Below are 24,475 nucleotides of genomic sequence, written 5' to 3'. Positions count from 1 at the left end.
ATGTCATCCTCACCCACTTTGACCGATGTGTGACTACAGACCCACCAATATGACTGACTCTCAGTGGGCACATGGCCAAGTGGTTAAGGCATTGGACTAGTGACCTGAAGGTCGTGAGTTTGAGCCCCAGCCAAGGCAACGTGTTGTGTCCTTGAGCAAGGCACTTAATCACACATTGCTCTGCGACGACACTGGTGCCAAGCTGTATGGGTCCTAATGCCCTTCCCTTGGACAACATCGGTGTCATGGAGAGGGGAGACTTGCAGCATGGGCAACTGCTGGTCTTCTATACAACCTTGCCCAGGCCTGCGCCCTGGAGAATGAAGACTTTCCAGGTGCAGATCCATGGTCTCGCAAGACTAACGGATGCCTTTACCTATACACTCAGTGGCCACTTTAATCGTACATTTATACACCTGCCTGTTAATGCAAATATTGAATCAGCCAATCATGTGGCAGCAAGTCAATGCATTAAAGCATGCAGGCAAGGTCAAGAGGTTCAGTTGTTATTATTCAGACCAAAGATCAGAATGGAGAAGAAATGTGATCTAAGTGATTTTGATTGTGGAATAATTGTTGGTGCCAGATATTGCTGATTTCCTGGGAATTTCATACACAATGGTTTCTGGAGTTTTGAGAAAAACAAAGCACCCATTCTGTGGGCAAAGATGCCTTGTTAATAATAGAGAGCAGAGAATGGCCGGACAGATTCAAGCTGACAGGAAGGTGAGAGTAACCACGTGTTACAGCAGTGGTGTACAGAAGAGGATCTGTGAATGCAAAACATGTTGAACTATGAAGTGGATGGACTACAACAGCCAAAGAGCACAAACAGACACTCAGCATCCACTTTATTAGATAGTGCCACTGAGTGTATATGGCAGAGCAAGCCACCAAGTCAAAGCTCATTGAAAATAGACAATAAACAGTGACCTTGCCAGCAAAACCAGGCACAGCTGTATAAATAAATTAAGTCAGATAGATTTGTTTGGAAAGGTATTAAAAATTGGGTCCATATTTAGGTGCATCTGATCTCCTATTTCTTGAAGCCCATCTGTTGCTATAAACCAGGGTTTCTTAACTGGGGTTCTGTGAGAGATTGTGATTAAAAAAGGAATAAATGTCGTTTTTTTGAATTTCGCATGATGCGCAATGCTAGCACACACAATGGTGGGTAGTGACCGAGCAGCTCCATTAGCAATCTCGGTAGGGGTCCCTCAGCCCGGTGGGATAGTGTGCAGTAGGACCGTGTTTATTTGGTTGAGTCTGTTCTCAGCTTTTGATGTGAGATAGGGGAGATCATTGATAATGGTAAGCGCTGTATTGCATGGAAGGGAGGACGGTAGGACGATAAGGAGTGTGAACTGCATTTTCTGAACGCTGGATGGGCTCACCCAGCTTGGGCTATGAAGTCAGCCTTTCCCTCCCAAATTACCTCCCCATGCCGCCGACCCTCAAATTTTCTACTACACCAGTAGAGCGAACAAACTCTACTGGTGTAGTAGAAAATTTGAGGGAAATTTTCATTCCAATGAAGGAATTTTTACATGCTGTGACTCAATTGCTGGCCTGCTGTTTTGCTGATGTTGTAAATATTGCAAAAGGTGGATTGTGTAAGTCAGAAGTTAATTGTTTTGTGAAGTTTCTTTATCTTTTGTGGTTTCCTCATTTATTATGCCTTTGATTTATGGTTTTTATTAACTTTACTATTCAACATTATCAATAAATTTTCATGTTGTAAATAGCATTAATTAAAATCAATTTACAACTTTTATTTAAATTAAATCTACCAAGCCTACCTGTAGAAAAATTAAATCTCATTTTGGCTTCAGCTGGTTATTGAACAGAAATTTATTATGTTTGCCTTATGAGATTTTAATATTTATGAAAGGGGATGTTATGATGAGGTTGTATAAGGCATTGGTGAGGCCGAATCTGGAGTATCGTGTTCAGTTTTGGTCACCAAATTACAGGAAGGATATAAATAAGGTTGAAAGAGTGCAGAGAAGGTTTACAAGGATGTTGCCGGGACTTGAGAAACTCAGTTACAGAGAAAGGTTGAATAGGTTAGGACTTTATTCCCTGGAGCGTAGAAGAATGAGGGGAGATTTGGTAGAGGTATATAAAATTATGATAGGTATAGATAGAGTGAATGCAAGCAGGCTTTTTCCACTGAAGCAAGGGGAGAAAAAAAACCAGAGGACATGGGTTAAGGGTGAGAGGGGAAAAGTTTAAAGGGAACATTAGGGGGGGCTTCTTCACACAGAGAGTGGTGGGAGTATGGAATGAGCTGCCAGACGAGGTGGTAAATGCGGGTTCTTTTTTAACATTTAAGAATAAATTGGACAGATACATGGATGGGAGGTGTATGGAGGGATATGGTCCGTGTGCAGGTCAGTGGGACTAGGCAGAAAATGGTTTGGCACAGCCAAGAAGGGCCAAAAGGCCTGTTACTGTGCTGTAGTTTCTATGGTTTCTATGGTTTAAAGCAATTATTTTCAAGAAAGGTAAGCTAATCTTAACTAGGTATCTGTTTTTGTCAAGAAAGGCTGGTTAAAAATTCATTCTCTACTCAAAAGAGCATTGACAATTATTTTTGCTTATTATATCTACAACTTACTGATCACGCTAACATACCGTGAGCTGTAGATATAATAAATTTTACGCAGGGATTTCCTGAGACCTGAAAATTACTTCAATGGTTCCTCCATGGTAAAAAGGTTGAGAAAGACTGCTATAAACTGTTAGAACTGTGTGCCTTTTGGGCTTCTGTGGGTTGGACACACTGCGTAGTTACTTTTAGTAATGCACCTAATGTTATAGGTATCACCTACAATGACATCAGAGGAACTGACGAATCAGGTGCTGGATATGAAGAACATGTTAACAGGAGAAAGGGAAGTTTGGGTCACCTTTGAATGCATTGAAAACGGTGAACTGGGTGAGAATTAAAATCTCTTCACTTGATTGTTGATGCATGCGTTTGTCAGTCTTTTTGTTTGGTTGCTATATTTAAAATCCACAATTTCGATAGAATTCAAATCTCTCCAGCTAATTCTCTGGCTCAGTCGATTTGAATGTAACCTGGAACTAGTTTGATTTTGTTGATCCCATACATTATACCCAGACTGTGTAGCCTCAGCCGGTACTATAATGGATTTATGTATCTCTGGGCAGAGAAAGGAAAGTTAGACATGTGATTCTGCATTGCTGGAAATTTTGGCAACGTATACACAATGATGGCGAACTCAACAAGTAAGGCATCATCTCTGGAAACATCTCTGATGTTTCAATTAAGACCCTTCATCAGGACTTGAAAGGGGACAGATGTCAGAATAAGAAGATGGGGAGTATGGTGGTTGGAGGTCAGGTGAGGGGAGTGGTGGATTTGTGAAGGAGGGGGAATGAAGTAAGAAGCTGGGAGGTGATAGGTGGAAGAGGTAAAGAGTTGAAGAAGAAATCTAATAGGAGAGGACAGTTGACCATGGAATAAAGAAAAAAAGAGGAGGGGTACCAGAGGGAGATGATAGGCAAGTGAAAGGGTGAGAGCATAGCCAGAATGTGGAATGCAAAAAGTGAGAAGCGGGGGAGGGAGGAAGAAATTACCAGAAGTTAGAGAAATTGATAAGCAGAAGAAATACTGCAGATGCTGGAAATCCAAAACAACACAAACAAAATGCTGGAGGACCTCAACAGGTCAGGCAGCATCCATAGAAATGACCTACAGTCGATGTTTTTGGCTGAGACCCTTCTTCAGGACTGGAAAGGAGGGGAAAAGACATCAAAATAAAAAGGTGGAGAGGGGAGGAGGACAAGCTAGAAGGTGATTGGTGATGCCTAGTGGGTGGGAAAGGTAAAGGGCTGGAGATGAAGGAATCTAATCGGAGGAAAGGTTGGACCATAGGATAAAGGAAAGGAGGAGCTGCACCAGGGGGTGATGATAGACAGATCAGAAAAGGTAAGGGGCCAGAGTGGGAAATAGAGTGAACATAGAACATAGAATTGTACAGCACAGTACAGGCCCTTCAGCCCACAATGTTGTGCCAACCCTCAAACCCTGCCTCCCATATAAGCCCCCACCTTAAATTTCTCCATATACCTGTCTAGTAGTCTCTTAAACTTCACTAGTGTATCTGCCTCCACCACTGACTCAGGCAGTGCATTCCACACACCAACCACTCTCTGAGTAAAAAACCTTCCTCTAATATCCCCCTTGAACTTTCCACCCCTTGCCTTAAAGCCACGTTCTCTTGTATTGAGCAGTGGTGCCCTGGGGAAGAGGCGCTGGCTATCCACTCTATCTATTCCTCTCATTATCTTGTACACCTCTATCATGTCTCCTCTCATCCTCCTTCTCTCCAAGGAGTAAAGCCCTAGCTCCCTTAATCTCTGATCATAATGCATACTTTCTAAACCAGGTAGCATTCTGGTAAATCTCCTCTGTACCCTTTCCAATGCTTCCACATCCTTCCTATAGTGAGGCAACCAGAACTGGACACAGTACTCCAAGTGTGGCCTAACCAGAGTTTTATAGAGCTACATCATTACATCGCGACTCTTAAACTCTGTCCCTAGACTTATGAAAGCTAGCAACCCATAAGCTTTCTTAACTACCCTATCCACCTGTGAGGCAACTTTCAGGGATCTGTGGACATGTACCCCGAGATCCCTCTGCTCCTCCACACTACCAAGTATCCTGCCATTTACTTTGTACTCTGCCTTGGAGTTTGTCCTTCCAAAGTGTACCACCTCACACTTCTCCGGGTTGAACTCCATCTGCCACTTCTCAGCCCACTTCTGCATCCTATCAATATCTCTCTGCAATCTTTGACAATCCTCTACATTATCTACAACACCACCAACCTTTGTGTCGTCTACAAGCTTGCCAACCCACTCTTCTACCCCCACATCCAGGTCGTTAATAAAAATCACGAAAAGTAGTGGTCCCAGAACAGATCCTTGTGGGACACCACTAGTCACAATCCTCCAATCTGAATGTATTCCCTCCACCACCACCCTCTGCCTTCTGCAGGCAAGCCAATTCTGAATCCACCTGGCTAAACTTCCCTGGATCCCATGCCTTCTAACTTTCTGAATAAGCTTACCATGTGGAACCTTGTCAAATGCCTTACTAAAATCCATATAGATCACATCCACTGCACTACCCTCATCTATATGCCTGGTCACCTCCTGAAAGAACTCTGTCAGGCTTGTTAGACACAATCTGCCCTTCACAAAGCCATGCTGACTGTCCCTGATCAGACCATGATTCTCTAAATGCCTATAGATCCTATCCCTAAGAATCTTTTCCAACAGCTTTCCCACCACAGACGTAAGGCTCACTGGTCTATAACTACCCAAACTATCCTTACTACTTTTTTTGAACAAGGGGACAACATTCGCCTCCCTCCAATCCTCCGGTACCATTCCCATGGACGACGAGGACATAAAGATCCTAGCCAGAGGCTCAGCAATCTCTTCCTTCGCCTCATGGAGCAGCCTGGGGAATATTCCGTCAGGCCCCGGGGATTTATCCGTCCTAATGTATTTTACCAACTCCAACACCTTCTTTCCCTTAGTATCAACATGCTCCAGAACATCTACCTCACTCATATTGTCCTCACCATCATCAAGTTCCCTCTCATTGGTGAATACCGAAGAGAAGTATTCATTGAGGACCTCGCTCACTTCCACAGCCTCCAGACACATCTTCCCACCTTTATCTCTAATCGGGCCTACCTTCACTCCTGTCATCCTCTTTTCCTTCACATAATTGAAGAATGCCTTGGGGTTTTCCTTTACCCTACTCGCCAAGGCCTACTCATGCCCCCTTCTTGCTCTTCTCAGCCCCTTCTTAAACTCTTAAGTGGAAGAGAAATATTTTTTTTACCAGAAGGGGAAATTGATATTCATCAGGTTCATCAGGTTCAGGCTACCCAGATGGAATAAAAGGTGTTGCTCCTCCACCTTCAGGGTGGCCTGATCATAGCACAAGAGGAGGCTATAGATCGACATATCAGAATGGGAATGGGAATTGGGTTAAAATGTTGGACCATCAGGAAGTTCTGCTTTTGGTGGCTGGAGCGGAGGTGTTGGGCAAAGCAATTTATGATTGGTCTCAACAAGGTAGCAGAAGATGCATCGGGCGTAGTGGATAGAATCGACGACCCCTGCAGATCTGCAGGTGAAGTGTTGCCTCACTTCAATGGCCTTGAATGGAAGTGAATGGGCAGATGTAACACTTCATCTACTTGCAGGGATAAGTGCTGGGAGGGAGAATAGTGATGACAGATGAATGGACAAGGGAATCACAGAGGGAGCAATCCCTGTACAAAGCAGAAAGTTGGTTTGTTAAAGATGTGTTTAGTGGTAGGATCCCTTTGGAGATGGTGGAAGTTGTGGAGAATAATGTGTTAGATGCAAAGGCTCACGTGTGGCAGGTAAGAGAAAATGATGTTCATGCCACCAGGTTGGAGGCTACCCAGATGTAATAAAAGGCGTTTCTCCTGCAGCCTGAGTTTGGCCTCATTGTGGCAGAAGAAGCAGCCATGGAGAGGTATGTTGGAATGGGAAGTCAAAATTGAAATGGATGGCACTGTTAGATCCTGCCTTTTCTGTCAACAGCGCAAAGGTACCTGACCCAGATCAACCAGGATCTTTACTTCAATTGAAACATTTTCCAGCTGCTTTTTAGGCAATGGCTAAACTCAGCAGAACTTTTAGCCTGTCTATCCCATGGCGAATAGTCAATCAAGGTAGGGTTAACATTAAGTCCAATTAAAGAATCAGCAATTCAGAAGGAGGATGTTAGGTAAAAATAACAATCTGCCATACAGTCATTGCCAAATCCAATGAAGAATTCAATAGAAGTTTTACACAGCTTGGAAATCACTACCTACAGGTGCTGGCTGAGGTAAATTTCTTTAAGGGAATGGAAACCAGGGGCATGACGACAAACACCCAGAAGTAGAAATGTGACAAGGGGCAGGCACATTAGAGGTACTTAAGAAACTTCTAGACACATGAATGATAGAAAAAATGGAGGAATATCTAGAAGAGAAGGATCAAGTTGATCTTAGAGTAGGTTAAAATGTATTGTACTGGGCTGTTCTGTATGGTTCTATGTTAACCAGATGGAAGGATGCACAGATAGAGTTAGCTGAATTTGGTTGGGAAGAAATTTGTGTGTTCCTATTCTCTGCTGTGAATTCTCAACCTTGCTTTCAGAAATCAGTTGCCCAAAAAATCTAACACTTTTTGAAGTATCAAACAGTCTGCTGGAGGAACTAAGTAAGTTGCTCTGCTTAGTCCCTTCAGCAGATTGTTTGTTGCTCCAGATTCTAGCATCTGCGCCTCTTGTGTCTCCACCTTTTGAAGATTGTTTTGTCAATGGGGAAATATGGAGAATACCTGATTTAAAGTAGGCATATCAAACAGTGAATGTACAATTGATAGAATAGAATTTCTTCTATGGTGAATCTGTGAAATTCATTGCCATAAATAGCTGTGGAAGCCAAGTCACTGGATATTTTTAAAGCAGAGGATGACAGGTTCTTGATTAGTAAGAGTGTCAAAGGTTATATGGGGAAGGCAGGAGAACTCCAAGGATAATAAATCAGCCATGATGGAATAGTGGATCAGACTTGATGGGCCAAATGGGCTACTTATGCTCCGATATCTTTTGTACTAAGTGTCACCAAGGGGGATTCCTACTTTCCCCTTAGGTCACAGAGCAATGTTGTACAGCACAGGAACAGGCCCTTCAGCTGTGAATAGAATGTTGGATTAGACTCAATGGACCAAATTCTGTCCCGATGTTTTATGGTTTTATTAGAACAGAGTTGAGGAGAGAGGGTAAATGAAGGCAAGCTGTTACCATTCAAATATTAAAAATCTAGGTAAATATATGGGGGGAATGCGATATGTAGCAACAGCCACTTTTACAATTAAAAAGAGCAACAGTTAGAGCAAGTAGATGTCTTGGGAAAGAGCATTAGCATGCTGGACAGAACCAGTCAGCTGCTCAAGGCCTGGTTTAAATTTTTGGGAAATTCCAGTGTATTTTATTTTAGTCGAGGCTCATTCTCTGGCAATGTGCTTGGAAGGGACAGAAGGAATTAAACCTTCTGTCTCTTCAAGATGCGATGGTACAATTTCAATGTATAGTAAGATGGCGCCGGTAACTGGCGACTCTGCGCGTGCTGTCCCGATCAAACTGCCCTCTCCACTATCCTATACCCAAGAAACCCTTCTGAACCTTCAACCTGCTACAGCTAGCAAGATCAACAACACCCTGGCAAAGCTACTGACCCAGCTGGAGACCACCACGCCAGAATTGCTTCTTAAACTCTGGACCGCACCTGGACCCGACCAGCGAGGCCCACCTCGTTCCCGGAGACCCACGGCCTGCTACCATGCCAGAGAGTTTGGAGGCACGGCCCATTCTGACCAGCACCTCTCCGGAGCAGACGACCACACAGAAGTGACGGCGGAGACCTCAAGGTGCCCCAGATACTTCCCCGGACCGACCACCGTAAAGCCCCATTGGTGGACATCCACAGCTGCCGGAAGTGAGGCCTTTGCCGCCGATCTCGGAAATAGAACCCGAGGCTCGGCTGGAGTGGAGGCCTCCGCAACTGTGACTCAGTTTATGGATCTGTTTCAGCCAGGGGCCCGGCCCTCCAGGATTAAGTGTCGGCTTCGGGGCCCGACCCAATCGACAGCCAGGGGCAGCTGGAAGTGGCAGTGGAGCCTCCCCAGTTACTCAGCCTGACCCGGAGTGCACGACGACGGGACCGGCTGATCGATTCCCGCGGAATGCGTCCACCAACATCAAAGAGCTGACAACACACTGCATCCATGGAAACCTGGAAAGATGTACTATTTACTGAGGAAGCGTGGGAAAAGAGCTGGGCTGCTGGTCTGATTGAAGCTGAGAGGCTTCGGGGTCCCTATGCCCACCACCCTAGTAGCTAATGTGCAAGCCATAGAGAACAAGGTGGATGATCTTAAAGGGAGACTCACCCACTGCAGGGAAATGAAGAACTGCTGTGTATTCTGTTTCACCAAGACCTGGCCCTCCCTGCCACCCCTGACTGTGCCATCCGACCGGAGGGATTTTCAATCCATCGGATAGACTGCATGGCGTCTTCGGGCAAGATGAGGGGAGGTGGTGTCTGCCTACTGATCAACACTGCGTGGTGCTCGGACACAGTGGCACTTACAAGCTCCTGCAGCCCGGACCTGGAACACCTGTCGGTGAAGTGTCGTCCTTACTATCTGCCACAGGAATTCACCTTGGTCATACTGACAGCGGTCTATATTCCCCCCCAGGCGGACGTGGAGTGTGCTTTGAACATACCGTATGCCAACATCAGTGAACTTGAGACCAGGTATCCGGAAGCTTTGCTCATTACAGCCGGGGACTTTAACCAGGCCAACCTCAGAAGGGCACTGCCAAAGTTATACCAACATGTCTTCTGCCCCACTAGAGGCCCGAATATACTTGACCACTGCTACACAGCAGTCAAGGATGCCTACCGTTCTATCCCACGACCTCACTTTGGAAAATTGGACCATCAGGCCGTACTCCTCCCCGCTTACAAACAGAAACTGAAGCGGGAGGTCACGGTGTCAAAAGTAGTGTCCGTTGGACGGAGGAAATGGATGAGGTCCTCCGTGACTGCTTTGAAATGGTGGACTGGTTAGTATTCAAGGACTCGGCAGCTAACCTCGATGAGTATGCCTCAGCTGTCACGGACTTTATTTGGAAATGCACGGAGGACTGTGTGTCTCCAAGACGATCCGGGTGTTCCCTAACCGGAAACCTTGGATGAATTATGAGGTCAAGTTCCTTTTGAAGGCTAGAGCTGCACCTTTTAGGTCCGGGGATACCAGTAGCTACTTGGAATCCAGGCGTGAACTCTGGAAAGCCATTAAGGGCGCCAAGAGGCAATATCGAGCCAAGTTGGAAGCCCAGGCTAACCGGAGGGATGCCAGTAGACTATGGCAGGGTCTAAATGAGATCACTGGGCGCAAAGAAAAGGCTGGGAATATCAATAACTGTGACGCTTCTCTTCCTGACGAACTTAACGTATCCTACACAAGATTCAAACAGAAGAGGAGCGTCCCGCTCCCTCCGGATGAACCCGACCTGGTGGCATCGAGATTTATCGTCACCGAGGAGGATGTTAGAAGGGCCCTCCTGAAGATAAATCCAAGGAAGGCGATGGGCCCAGATGGCGTCCCAGGACGGGTTCTCCGGGCCTGTGCAAGCGAGCTAGCTGGAGTGTTTGCTGACATCTTCAACTGCTCCTTGCTTCAGTCTAAGATCCCCTTGTGTTTTAAGAAGGCAACAATAATCCCAGTGCCGAAGAAGAGCAAGGTGGCATGCTTGAATGGCTATCAACCTGTGGCTCTGACATCAATTGCTATGAAGTGCTTCGAGTGATTGGTTATGGCACACATCCACCACAGCCTACTGGCCAAACTGGACGCTTTGCAATTCACCTACCGGAGCAACAGGTCAACGGCAGATGCCATCTCTCTGGCCCTACATTCCTCCTTAGAACACCTGGAGAATAAAGACGCATACGTAAAGCTCCTCTTCATTGACTACAGCTCTGCCTTTAATACCAACATTCCAAATAAACTGATTCCTAAGCTCCGGAACCTAGGCCTTGGCACTCAGATCTGCAGCTGGATCTTCAACTTCCTCACAGACAGGACCCAGGCTGTAAAAACAGGGAACAAGCTCTCCTCTACAATCACTCTGAGCACTGGTGCCCCACAAGGCTGTGTACTTAGCCCCCTGCTGTACTCACTGTACACCCATGATTGTGTAGCCAAGTTTCCATCAAACTCAATATGTAAGTTTGCTGATGACACAACAATTGTAGGCCGTATCTTGCGTAATGATGAGTTTGAGTACAGAGAGGAAAGTAAGAACCTGGTGGCATAGTGCGAAGACAATAACCTATCCCTCAACATCAGCAAGACGAAGGAATTAGTTGTAGACTTCAGAAGGAGTAGCGGACTGCACGGCCCAGTTTACATCGGTGGTGCGCAAGTGGAACCGGTCAAAAGCTTTATGTTCCTCGGGGTCAATATCACAAATGACCTGACTTGGTCCAACCAAGCAGAGTCCACTGCCAAGAAGGCCCACCAGCGCCTTTACTTCCTGAGAAAACTAAAGAAATTTGGCCTGTCCCCTAAAACCCTCACTAATTTTTATAGATGCACCGTAGAAAGCATTCTTCTAGGGTGCATCACAAGCTGGTGTGGAAGTTGTCCTGTCCAAGACCGGAAGAAGCCGCAGAAGATCGTGAACACGGCACAGCACATCACACAAACCAACCTTCCATCCTTGCACTCACTTTACACTGCATGCCGTCGGAGCAGTGCTGCCAGGATAATCAAGGACACGACCTATCCAGCCAACACACTTTTCGTCCCTCTTCCCTCCGGGAGAAGGCTCAGGAGCTTGAAGACTCGTACGGCCAGATTCAGGAACAGCTTCTTTCCAACTGTGATAAGACTGCTGAACGGATCCTGACCCGGATCTGGGCCGTACCCTCGAAATATCCGGACCTGCATCTCAGTATTTTTGTACTACCTTACTTTCCGTTTTTCTAATTTTTCTATTTATGATTTATAACTTAAATTTTTAATATTTACTATTAATTTGTAATTCAGGAAGCAGGAAGCGCAGAATCAAATATCGCTATGAAGATTGTATGTTCTAGTATCAATTGTTTGGGAACAATAAAGTATAAAGTATGTTGAGGCTTCTCCTTAGTGTCTGATTAGGATCCAGCTCTCAACCAGTATCAAAAGCTGATTATCCAACCAACATTATATTCTTTGTGCACAACTTAGCTACCACATTCACAGCATAAAAGAGAAATTTTCAACGGTTCTTGTTTCAGTCGAAGTAAGCAGCTGAGAAGGAGTGAAGAAATCAGGTAGAAAAAGTCTTTTTTTTAAACACTGCTCGGGGAGAAGGGTCTGCACTGCGCAGGCACGTGATGTAGCGTGCCAAGGTTTAAAAAACAGACCACCATATACAGCGGCCATCGTTGTAGCAGCCATCGTCGGAGTGGACTGAGTCAGAGTGGGACGGCTTTGGCGAGAACAGGCAGAGGCCAGGGTAGGTTCCGGTAAGTTCTTTGTTCAGATTGTTTAGTGCAGTGAGAATGCCAGGCAGGATGTTGGAATGCTCCTTTGCAGGATGTGGGAAGTCAGGGAGCCCTCCGGTGTCCCTGACAACGACACCTGCAAGAAGTGCATCCAGCTGCAGCTCCTGACAAACCACGTTAGGGAACTGGAGCAGGAGCTAGATGACCTGCGGATCATTCGGGAGAATGAGGAGATTATAGATCGTAGCTACAGGGAGGTAGTTACGCCAAAGGAGCAGAGGACAGGAAATTGGGTCACTGTCAGGCGAGGGAAGAGGAAAGGGCAGGCAGAGTAGGGTTCCCCTGTGGCCATTCCCCTCAACAACAAGTATACCGCATTGGATACTGTTGGGGGGGATGACTTACCTGGGACTAGCTGCAGTAGCCGGATCTCTGGCACTGAGTCTGGCTCTGCAGTGCAGAAGGGAAGGGGGAAAAGGAGGAGAGCGGTAGTGATAGGGGACTCGATAGTTAGAGGTGCAGATAGAAGGTTCTGTGGTCGTGACAGAGAATCCAGGATGGTTTGTTGCCTCCCAGGTGCCAGGGTCAAGGATGTCTCTGATCGATTGCATGACATTCTGAAGTGAGAGAGTGACCAGCCAGATGTCGTGGTGCACATTGGTACCAATGACATAGCAAGGAAGAGTGAAGAGGTCCTGGACAGTGAGTATAGAGAGCTTGGTAGGAAGTTGAAAAGCAGGACCTCAAGGCTGGTAATCTCAGGATTGCTACCTGTGCTAGGCGCCAGTGAGGGTAGGAATAGGATGCTCTGGAGGAGGAACAAGTGGCTGAGGAACTGGTGTAGGGGGCAGGGTTTCAGATTTCAGGATCATTGGGACCTCTTCTGGGGCAGGTGGGACCTGTACAAGAGGGACAGGTTACACTTGAACCACAGGGGGACCAATATCCTTTCACGGAGGTTTGTTAGTGCTGTTGGGGAGGCTTTAAACTAGATTTGCAGGGGGATGGGAACCAGAGTGCCAGAGCTGACAGTGTGGCTGGGGTGAAAATAAATGATGTTGAAAGATTAAGCAAATCCGCTGATAGAAAGGTTGTGAGTGGTGGTAAAAATCTTCTGAGGTGTATATATTTCAATGCTAGGAGTATTGCGGGGAAGGCGGATGAGTTGAGGGTGTGGATTGACACGTGGAATTATGATGTTGTAGCAATTAGTGAAACTTGGCTACAGGAGGGGCAGGACTGGCAGCTTAATATTCCAGGGTTCCGATGTTTCAGATGTGATCGAGGTAGAGGAATGAAAGGTGGGGGAGTAGCATTGCTTGTTAGGGAAAATATTACAGCAGTACTCAGGCAGGACAGATTAGAGGGCTTGTCTACTGAGTCCTTATGGGTGGAGCTGAGAAACAGGAAAGGTATGGCCACATTAATGGGATTGTATTACACACCACCCAATAGTCAACGAGACTTGGAAGAGCAAATCTGCAGAGAGATAGCAGGCAACTGCAGGAAACATAAAGTTGTGGTGGTAGGGGATTTTAATTTTCCATACATTGATTGGGACTCCCATACTGTTAGGGGTCTAGATGGTTTAGAGTTTGTAAAATGTGTTCAGGAAAGTTTTCTAAATCAATATTTAGAGGGACCAACTAGAGGGGATGCAATATTGGATCTCCTGTTAGGTAACGAATTAGGGCAAGTGACAGAAGTCTGTGTAGGGGAGCACGTTGGTTCCAGTGATCATAACACCATCAGTTTCAATTTGATCATGGACAAGGATAGATCTGGTCCTAGGGTTGAGGTTCTGAACTGGAAGAAGGCCAAATTTGAAGAAATGAGAAAGGATCTAAAAAGCGTGGATTGGGACAGGTTGTTCTCTGGCAAAGATGTGATTGGTAGGTGGGAAGCCTTCAAAGGGGAAATTTTGAGAGTGCAGAGTTTGTATGTTCCTGTCAGGATTAAAGGCAAATTGAATAGGAATAAGGAACCTTGGTTCTCAAGGGATATTGCAACACTGATAAAGAAGAAGAGGGAGTTGTATGAAATGTATAGGAAACGGGGTAAATCAGGTGCTTGAGGAGTATAAGAAGTGCAAGAAAATACTTAAGAAAGAAATCAGGAGGGCTAAAAGAAGACATGAGGTTGCCTTAGCAGTCAAAGTGAAGGATAATCCAAAGAGCTTTTACAAGTATATTAAGAGCAAAAGGATTGTAAGGGATAAAATTGGTCCTCTTGAAGATCAGAGTGGTCGGCTTTGTGCGGAACCAAAGGAAATGGGGGAGATCTTAAATAGGTTTTTTGCGTCTGTATTTACTAAGGAAGCTGGCATGAAATCTATGGAATTGAGGGAATCAAGTAGTGAGACCACTGAAACTGTACAGATTGAAAAGGAGGAGGTGCTTGCTGTCTTGAGGAAAATTAAAGTGGATAAATCCCCGGGACCTGACAGAGTGTTCCCTCGGACCTTGAAGAAGACTAGTGTTGAAATTGTGGGGGCCCTGGCAGAAATATTTAAAATGTCGCTGTCTCCGGGTGAAGTGCCGGAGGATTGGAGAGTGGCTCATGTTGTTCCGTTGTTTAAAAAAGGATCGAAAAGTAATCCGGGAAATTATAGGCCGGTGAGTTTAACGTCAGTAGTAGGTAAGCTATTGGAGGGAGTACTAAGAGACAGAATCTACAAGCATTTGGATAGACAGGGGCTTATTAGGGAGAGTCAACATGGCTTTGTGTATGGTAGGTCATGTTTGACCAATCTGTTGGAGTTTTTCGAGGAGGTTACCAGGAAAGTGGATGAAGGGAAGGCAGGGATATTGTCTACATGGACTTCAGTAAGGCCTTTGACAAGGTCCCGCATGGGAGGTTAGTTAGGAAAATTCAGTCGCTAGGTATACATGGAGAGGTGGTAAATTGGATTAGACTTTGGCTCGATGGAAGAAGCCAGAGAGTGGTGGTAGAGAATTGCTTCTCTGAGTGGAGGCCTGTGACTAGTGGTGTGCCACAGGGATCAGTGCTGGGTCCATTGTTATTTGTCATCTATATCAATGATCTGGATGATAATGTGGTAAATTGGATCAGCAAATTTGCTGATGATACAAAGATTGGAGGTGTAGTAGACAGTGAGGAAAGTTTTCAGAGCCTGCAGAGGGACTTGGAGCAGCTGGAAAAATGGGCTGAAAAATGGCAGATGGAGTTTAATACTGACAAGTGTGAGGTATTGCACGTTGGAAGGACAAACCAACGTAGAACATACAGGGTTAATGGTAAGGCACTGAGGAGTGCAGTGGAACAGAGGGATCTGGGAATACAGATACAAAATTTCCTAAAAGTGTCGTCACAGGTAGATAGGGTCGTAATTTGGTACATTGGCCTTTATTAATTGAAGTATTGAGTATAAGAGCTGGAATGTTATGATGAGGTTGTATAAGGCATTGGTGAGGCCGAATGTGGAGTATTGTGTTCAGTTTTGGTCACTATATTACAGGAAGGATATAAATAAGGTTGAAAGAGTGCAGAGAAGGTTTACAAGGATGTTGCCGGGACTTGAGAAACTCAGTTACAGAGAAAGGTTGAATAGGTTAGGACTTTATTCCCTGGAGCGTATAAGAATGAGGAGAGATTTGATAGAGGTATATAAAATTATGATGGGTATACATTGAGTGAATGCAAGCAGGCTTTTTCCACTGAGGCAAGGGGAGGAAAAAACCAGAGGACATGGGTTAAGGGTGAGGGGGGAAAAGTTTAAAGGGAACATTGGGGGGGCTTCTTCACACAGAGAGTGGTGGGAGTATGGAATGAGCTGCCAGACGAGGTGGTAAATGCGGGTTCTTTTTTAACATTTAAGAATAAATTGGACAGATACATGGATGGGAGGTGTATGGAGGGATATGGTCCGTGTGCAGGTCAGTGGGACTAGGCAGAAAATGGTTCGGCACAGCCAAGAAGGGCCAAAAGGCCTGTTTCTGTGCTGTAGTTTCTATGGTTCTATGGGATTTCATTGAAGCCTACTGAATATTGTAAGGACTAGATAGAGTGACTTTGGAGATGTTTTCAGCAGTGAGAGAATCTAGGATCAGAGGGCACAGCCTCAGAATAGAAGGACATCCTTTTAGAACAGATATAGGAGGAATTTCTTTTGCCAGATAATCTGTTGAATTCATTCCCACAAGTGAACATTGAGGCCAAGTAATTGGGTATATTTAAAGCAGAGGTAATAATATCTTGCACAAGATACCTAATATCTTGCACTTTGACCCTGACCCATTCTCAAATCAGGTGCTTGAGCTCCACCTGCTGTCCAATTGCTGCATTGATTGGCCATGCTAATTCAGATTGGAAGTACCAATTGATTGATAGCAGTCATTGAATTGTTAGTGCAGAACTCAAAAAGAGTGCCCTACATTGAGCTTGCTGATTTAAACTCTTTCCATTCATGATGAAGGGAACTGTCAGGGAGGAAAAGGATTAACAAACACAAGAGATTCTGCAGATGCTAGAAGTCTTGTGCAATGCACATAAAATGGAGGAACTCAGCAGGTCAGGCAGCATCCATGGAGGGGAATAAACAGTTAATGTTACAGCCAAAACATTTAATCAGAATTGGAAAGGAAACAGGATTCATTTGTGGCTTATTTTGACTTCTGCCTGCTTCCTGTTCAGTCCTGTTAAAGGGTCTCAGCCATAAACACCAACAGTTTATTCCCCTCCATTGAGACAGGGATTAAATCTTCTCCATGAAGGAGTACAGAGTAAGGGACACAATATAATGTGCATGCTAGAAAAGCTTCTGCAAATGATGAGAATCTGCCTCACAGGCTCAATATAATAGTCAAATATTGTAATTGTGAAAACAAGGCTATCAAAATTTTTAAAAATATTGCAAGGATCATTAAAATGAAGACATGATGGTTCATAAATACCATCACTCTATAATGCCAGTGATCACCGATTGAGGTTTGATTCCTGCCACTGTCTGCAAGGAGCTTGTATGTTCTCCCCATAACCACGCAGGTTTTCTCTGGGTGCTCAGGTTTCACAAACTTTTGATGGTGCAAAAGTTTTAGGCACATATATAAAGCTAGGGTGCTTAAGACTTTTGCACAGGTCTGTATTTAACAATGTGGAGCACAGAAAGTGTTAGTAAATCCCCTCTCCCTACTCCCTTCCCACTCTCAGTCCTCAATAGAGATCCATATCAGAATCAGGTTTATCATCACTCCCATATGTCATGAAATTTGTTTTAGCTTTGTGGCTGCAGTAAAATGGAATACTGTACATAAAATTACTACAGTACAGTGCAAAAGTCTTATGCACCCTAGCTATATACAGTATATGTGCCTAAGACTTTTGCACAGTACTGTACACTGGAGGTTCCTCAGTTGCCTGTAGATGCGTCAGGGCATCCTTTGGCTGTGAGGTAATGGTATGGATATGAACAATTGCTGAGACCGTCTAGCCCCATCAGTCTGCTCCACTAGTCAACAGGACTGAGTCTGATCTTCTACCTCCACTTGGATTTCCTGCCCTCATCTCAGCTCCCTTTATTCCTCTAATATCCAGAAATCTGAATAAAGAAAACAGATTCACAGGTTTCTGGACATCAGAGGGATATGGTCGCAGACAAATGCGGTAAGTATCACTTATACCCATATCCAGGTGACTCCACACTGTTGTTGGCCTCCTGTACTTATGTGGTTGTGAGAGCCTGTGTTTGCTACTCAGTTTTTGTTCTTTTCAATAACATTTGCTCATCTCTGCAGAGAGGCCTCTCCACCCCAAGGAGAAGGTTCTGGAACAAGCCCTCCAATGGTGTAAGCTCGCAGAGCCCAGCTCAGCTTATCTGGTAGTGAAGAAACTCCCTGAAGAAGGAGGAAATCTGTACTCAGGTAAGGACTAATGACAAATGTGACCATGGAGGGGGGCAGGTAGTACACCACACACAGTGGCTGTGACAAAGCAACAATGCTCTGTGTGTGTGGCCTTGTCACCTAACAGTTAATGAATGTTGGACTTCCTTTGCGAACATTCTGATTGAAAATCAAGCTGGACATTGGCATAAGTTAACTAACTGCCCTCACCACTGAAAATACCGTAAGACATTGGAGCTGAATTAGCCCATTCAGATCATGGAGTCTGCTTTGCCATTCTATTATGGCTGATTTATTTCCCCTCTTATTCCCATTCTCCTGCCTCCTGTCCATAACCTTTGAAGCCCTTACTAATCAAGAACCTTACAACCTCTGCTTTAAATATACCCAATTACTTGGCCTCAATGTTCACTTGTGGGAATGAATTCAACAGATTATCTGGCAAAAGAAATTCCTCCTATATCTGTTCTAAAAGGATGTCCTTCTATTCTGAGGCTGTGCCCTCTGATCCTAGATTCTCTCACTGCTGAAAACATCTCCAAAGTCACTCTATCTAGTCCTTACAATATTCAGTAGGCTTCAATGAAATCCCATAGAACCATAGAAACTACAGCACAGAAACAGGCCTTTTGGCCCTTCTTGGCTGTGCCGAACCATTTTCTGCCTAGTCCCACTGACCTGCACACGGACCATATCCCTCCATACACCTCCCATCCATGTATCTGTCCAACTTATTCTTAAATGTTAAAAAAGAACCCGCATTTACCACCTCATCTGGCAGCTCATTCCATACTCCCACCACTCTCTGTGTGAAGAAGCCCCCCCTAATGTTCCCTTTAAACTTTACCCCCCTCACCCTTAACCCATGTCCTCTGGTTTTTTTCTCCCCTTGCCTCAGTGGAAAAAGCCTGCTTGCATTCACTCTATGTATACCCATCATAATTTTATATACCTCTATCAAATCTCTCCTCATTCTTCTAAACTCCAGTGAGTACAGGTCTAGAGCCATCAAACTCTGCTCATATAATGATGTTTGACGGATCTAGACATGTACTCATTTTAACAACTTCATTACCAAGATAATTCTCATGAACCTCCTCTAGACTTCTCCAACGCCAGCACATTCTCTCTTGGATATGTGGCCCAGAACAGTTCACAGTACTCCAAATGCAGTCTGACCAAGCCTTAGCATTACTTCATTACTGGTTATTTTAGTTCTCTCAAAATGAGTGCTAACATTGCTACCAACTTAATCTGCAAGTTATCCTTAGGGGAATTCTGAAAAGGGCTCTAGCTACAATTCAATGTTAGTTATTGTATCTGCAGGAATCGAAAACTTAGGTAGAGTGTGGAACAGATGGTCAACAGATCTTTGTTAACTCATACGTCATTAATGCTGAACTTCTGCTCAGTTTTGTGTAGAATAAAATTTGGGGTTCTGTTTGGTGAGATGTTGCTGAACAGTTCATATTGTTAGCACATTCTGTCGGATTGTTCCCTACCTGATATTAATTCCCATTCAGCAACAGAACTGAGAGAACTCCTGTCTGTGTTAATATTGAGCAGCAGCTTGTGTGTTATAGGCTCAAAGTGAAACTGCTGTAAGCTGAGCTCTGTCACAGTGACATTCTCATGCCTAATAATATCATTGCACCGCACGGTGTCCCGAGAATCTTAGTTGCTGTTGAGTGGCTAAGTAGTAATATTGAGTACTCTAAGATGTAACAATTGTGCTTCATTTTTGCTCTGGAGCAGATATTAATTCTTTTTCTGCATATTTTTAAAATCTCTGTTACATGGACTGATTTTTCAGTATCAGGTTTAATATTACCAGCATATGTTGTGAAATTTGTTGTCTTTGTGGAAGCAGTACAATGCAATACATAATAATAGAGGGGAAAAGCTGTGATATACAGAATATATATGTTAAATTATATAAGTAGTGCAAAAATAAAACAAGTAATGAGGTAGTGTTCAACTCTTTATCATATCTCATATTTCCTTCCAAGATGGAAGATGCCATGTGCCCACTGATTAAAGAGCATTTTTAAAGATTAGTATTATTTGTCACATGCATGTCAAAATATCAAAACGTACAGTGACACATGTCATTTTTCACCAACGACCAACGGAGTCCAAGGATTGTGCTGGGGGCAGCCCGCAAGTGTGCCATGCTTTGATTGCCAATTTAGCAGGCCCACAACTTGCTCACCTTAAGATCCCTAAGTCTTTGGAATGTGGGAAGAAATCTGAGCACCCGGAGGAAACCTACATGGTTACGGGGAGAACATACAAACTCCTTGCAGACAGTGGCAGGAATCAAACCTCGATCGGTGATCGCTGGTGGTAAAGAGTGATGGTGCTAAATGCTATGCTACTGTGTCACCCATGGAGTCCACACTGAACGTCAGAGAAATTCCATCAGTCCCATTCCCTACTCTGTCTCACAACTTCATCAACACTTCACAACCCCCAAACCCTGCCCTCTCAGTCAGCTCCATTTAGTCATTTACAGTAGCCACTTCACTTACTGTGCCTGTATGTCTAGGGGATAGAGAGGATGTTGAAACCCCAGTGGAAATGCATACAGATATAGGACAAATATGTCAGCTTTATACAGTGAGTACTGGAAATCGGTAGTGAACTCAAGTTTGTCTGACTACTGTGTTACTCAAGATAAGAGCATGGGCAAAGAGTCACAGAGCACTACAGTGCAGAAACAGGCCCTTCAGTCCATCTAGTCCATGCTGAAGTATTCCTCTACCTTGATCCGTCAAACCACGCTTGGACCATAGGTGTTACGGTGTGCGCTGACAAATGACTGAACCCAGGTGCAGAGGAATGACAGACTCCCAGGTAGACTAGACACAGAAAAAAGAGTTTATTCATAGGAATCCCAACATACCATTGACCAAGCAACACGTGAGATGAATCATTCTTGAAACTCAAGAATCCCATGATAAGTACTAATTGGAAGTCCTCTTTAGATAGATAGATATACTTTATTAATCTCGAGGGAAATTTGGTTTCGTTACAGCCGCCCAACCAAGAATAGAGCGTAAATATAGCAATACAAAAAACCCCAACAATCAAACACCAAAAGGCAAACTATGCCGATAGAAAATAAGTCCAGGACCAGTCTATTGGCTCAGGGTGTCTGACCCTCCACCGGAGGAGCTGTACGTTTGATGGCCACAGGCAGGAACGACCTCCCGTACCGCCAAGTGTTGTATCACAGTGGAATGTGGCCGAAGTCCAACAGTAAAAAGTTAAGTATCCAGTCTGTAAACACATTCCTTGATCGTAATATACCCCGGATTGCACCATCCGTTGTTAGCCAGAACAGTAAGCACCAACTCCTTTACACTTACCGCTCTCAGTGCACTTCCGGTCAGCTGGAACGGTATTACCCACCGAACTCCTCTTCTCCAAAAGTCTCTGTTGTCTCGACCCAGTCCTCTTTCTTCGGCTTTGTGATCCCCCTCTGTGTGTTTTCCTCCGGATTTCAGCAGGGGTGTCTGCCGCTCTGTTCGCTAAGCCGGCCGGTATTTGCTGGTCCGTGGAATACACAAAGCGACCTTGCTTCTGTCCCGCGTGTCGGGATGTAACCATTTCCAGCGCTAAAGAAAACCCAAATAAAACTCTCTCTACCAGCATGTTAGAGAGGGTGCAGCTTCGACGTGTTACTGTGAGAAAAAAAATACAAAAAATAACGTAAATTAAAAAGTAAGAAGAAGAAAGTAAGAATAGATCGGAATGGCTGTACCAGGCTGCATGCACGACTGGCACATGCGCATTGTGATTATATAATCACAATACATGATAAACCCATGCCAGTCAAAATAACTTGACAAGATTAAACAGAAAGCACAATGCTCAATGTGCAGAGGCCTGTAGGGCTCATAACAATAGGTCTCCGTACACCAGCGGTCCCCAACCACCAGGCTGCGGACCAGTACCGGGCCACAAAGCATGTGCTACCGGGCTGTGAGGAAACGATATGAGTCAGCTGTCACGCACTGTTGAACTTGAACATAGGGTTGCCAACTGTCCTGTATTCGTCATGACATCCCGTATCTTGGGTTGAATTGGTTTGTCCCATACTGGACCGCCCTTGTCCCGTATTTCCCCCGCTAAGGTAGAGCGTTCCTATGAAAACTTTCATGCCAAAGTGGCGTAAAGCGAAGAAGCAATTACCATTAATTTATATGGGAAAAATTTTTTGAGTGTTCCCAGACCCAAAAAATAACCTACCAAATCATACCAAATAACATTGTGACTAGTGGTGTCCCACAAGGACCTGTTCTGGGACCTCTACGTTTCGTGATAACCCTAACCCTAATGCGTTATGATCAGAGATTAAGAGAGCTAGGGCTTTACTCTTTGGATGAGAGGAGACATGATAGAGGTGTACAAGATAATAAGAGGAATAGATAGAGTGGATAGCCAGTGCCTCTTCCCCAGGGCACCACTGCTCAATACAAGAGGACATGGCTTTAAGGTAAGGGGTGGGAAGTTCAAGGGGGATATTAGAGAAAGGTTTTTTACTCAGAGAGTGGTTGGTGCATGGAATGCACTGCTTGAGTCAGTGGTGGAGGCAGATACACTAGTGAAGTTTAAGAGACTACTAGACAGGTATATGGAGGAATTTAAGGTGGGGGCTTATATGGGAGGCAGGGTTTGAGGGTTGGCACAACATTGTGGGCCGAAGAGCCTGTACTGTGATGTACTTTTCTATGTTCTATGTTCTATTACACATAAAACCGAAAATAAATGACACTAACATATAGTAAAAGCAGGAATGATATGATAAATACACAGCCTATATAAAGTGGAAATAACGTATGTACAGTATAGTCGGGAAGATGAAGGCAAAATGGATTTGTGGGGGGAAAAACTGGCACGTACGCGCATGCGTACATCACATGCGCACATCACGCATGCGCACACAGGTGCCCGCGCAAGGCTCCATGGCCATGGTAGACTTTCCTGGGGTAAAGTATCCCGGGATTTGACTGCTACTTTTGTCCCTTATTTGGGAGTGAGAAAGTTGGCAACCCTAACTGTAAAAGACATGTTGAGTGAGCTTAACCCTACTTGAATACCGCACCCCCACCCCCGGTCAGCCAGTCCGCAAGAATATTGTCAATATTAAACCAGACTGCAGTGTAAGAAAGCGTTGCGGACCCCTGCCGTACACAGTCTGCCCACTTTGTTATGTAAATACCTCAAAATTTGCAAACAAACCTCAAACGCTTCTGTTAGTAGCTTATTCCACACTTGCACCACCCTCTGAGTGAAGAAAATGCTGTTCAGGTTCCCCTTAAATATTTCACCTTCACCCGTAACCTATGACCTTAGAATACAAGAGCAAGGATGTGATGCTGAGGCTTTATAATACACTGGTGAGGCCTCACCTTGAGTATTGGGAACAATTTTGAGCCCCTCATCTTAGAAAATATGTACTATCAGAGAGGGTCCAGAGGAGGTTCACAAGGATGATTCCAGGAATGAAAGGGTTATCATACAAGGAACGTTTGATGACTCTGGGTCCGTACTCACTGGAATTCAGAAGAATGAGGGGGCTGTCATTGAAACCTTTTGAATGTTGAAAGGCCTAAACGGAGTAGATATGGAAAGGGTGATTCCCATGGTGAGAGAGTCTAGGACAAGAGGACATGGCTTCAGGATAGAGGGGCACCCTTTCAAAACAGAGTTGCGGAGAAATTTGTTTAGGCAAAGGGTGGTGAATTTGTTGAATTTGTTGCCACATGCAGCTGTGTAGACCAGGTCATTAGGTATATTTAAGACAGAGATTGATAGGTTCTTGATTTGACATGGCATCAAAGGTTATGGAGAAATAGCTAGGAACTGGGGTTGAGGAGGAGAAAAAAGATAGGATCAGCCATGATTGAATAGTGGAGCAGACTCGATGGACCAGATGACCAAATCTGCTCCTATGTCTTATGGTCTTAAGGTACCTTCTTATGGACCTCTAGTTCAAGTCTCACCCAACTTCAGTGGACAATGCCTGCTTGCATTTATTCTATCTATACCCCTCATAATCTTCAACGTACAAAGTTCAACGTAAGTTTATTATCAGAGTTCATATATGTCACCACATACAAACGTGATATTCATTTTCCTGTGGGCATACTCAGCAAATATATAGGATAGTAACTATAACAGGACCATAGAAAGGTCAACTATAGTGCAGAAGACAAAAAAATATGCAAATACCAATATACATAAATAGCAATACATAATGAGAACATGAAATAATGAGATAAAGAGTCCTTAAAGTGAGATCATTGGTTGTGGGAACATCCCAAAGGTAGGGCAAGTGAGTGTGGTTATCCCCTTTTGTTCAAGAGCCTGGTGGTTGAGGGGTAGCTATCAAATCTCTCATTCTCCTAACCTGCTCAAACTTACCCTGTTACTCAGATCCTTAAGTCCCAGTAATATCCTTGTAAATTT

The 24,475-nt window shown here is 44.6% G+C and overlaps 1 protein-coding gene across 5 annotated transcripts in view; it reads left to right on the top strand.

Moving 5' to 3' along the window:
• Positions 1–24,475, top strand: part of arap3 (ArfGAP with RhoGAP domain, ankyrin repeat and PH domain 3) — a 375,519-nt gene that overhangs the window by 309,361 nt on the left and 41,683 nt on the right. For all 5 annotated transcript variants that reach the window (XM_063052998.1, XM_063052993.1, XM_063052997.1 and 2 more), the window contains 2 exons: positions 2,824–2,941; positions 17,891–18,016. In XM_063052998.1, the coding sequence (XP_062909068.1) occupies positions 2,824–2,941; positions 17,891–18,016 (244 nt within the window). The remainder of the gene's footprint in view (positions 1–2,823; positions 2,942–17,890; positions 18,017–24,475) is intronic.

The sequence above is a fragment of the Mobula hypostoma genome, chromosome 7 (assembly GCF_963921235.1).
Source record: "Mobula hypostoma chromosome 7, sMobHyp1.1, whole genome shotgun sequence".
In the NCBI taxonomy this organism is placed as follows: Eukaryota; Metazoa; Chordata; class Chondrichthyes; order Myliobatiformes; family Myliobatidae; genus Mobula; species Mobula hypostoma.
Note: the sequence above shows the minus strand (reverse complement) of the source record. Positions and strands in the feature narration are given on the sequence as shown.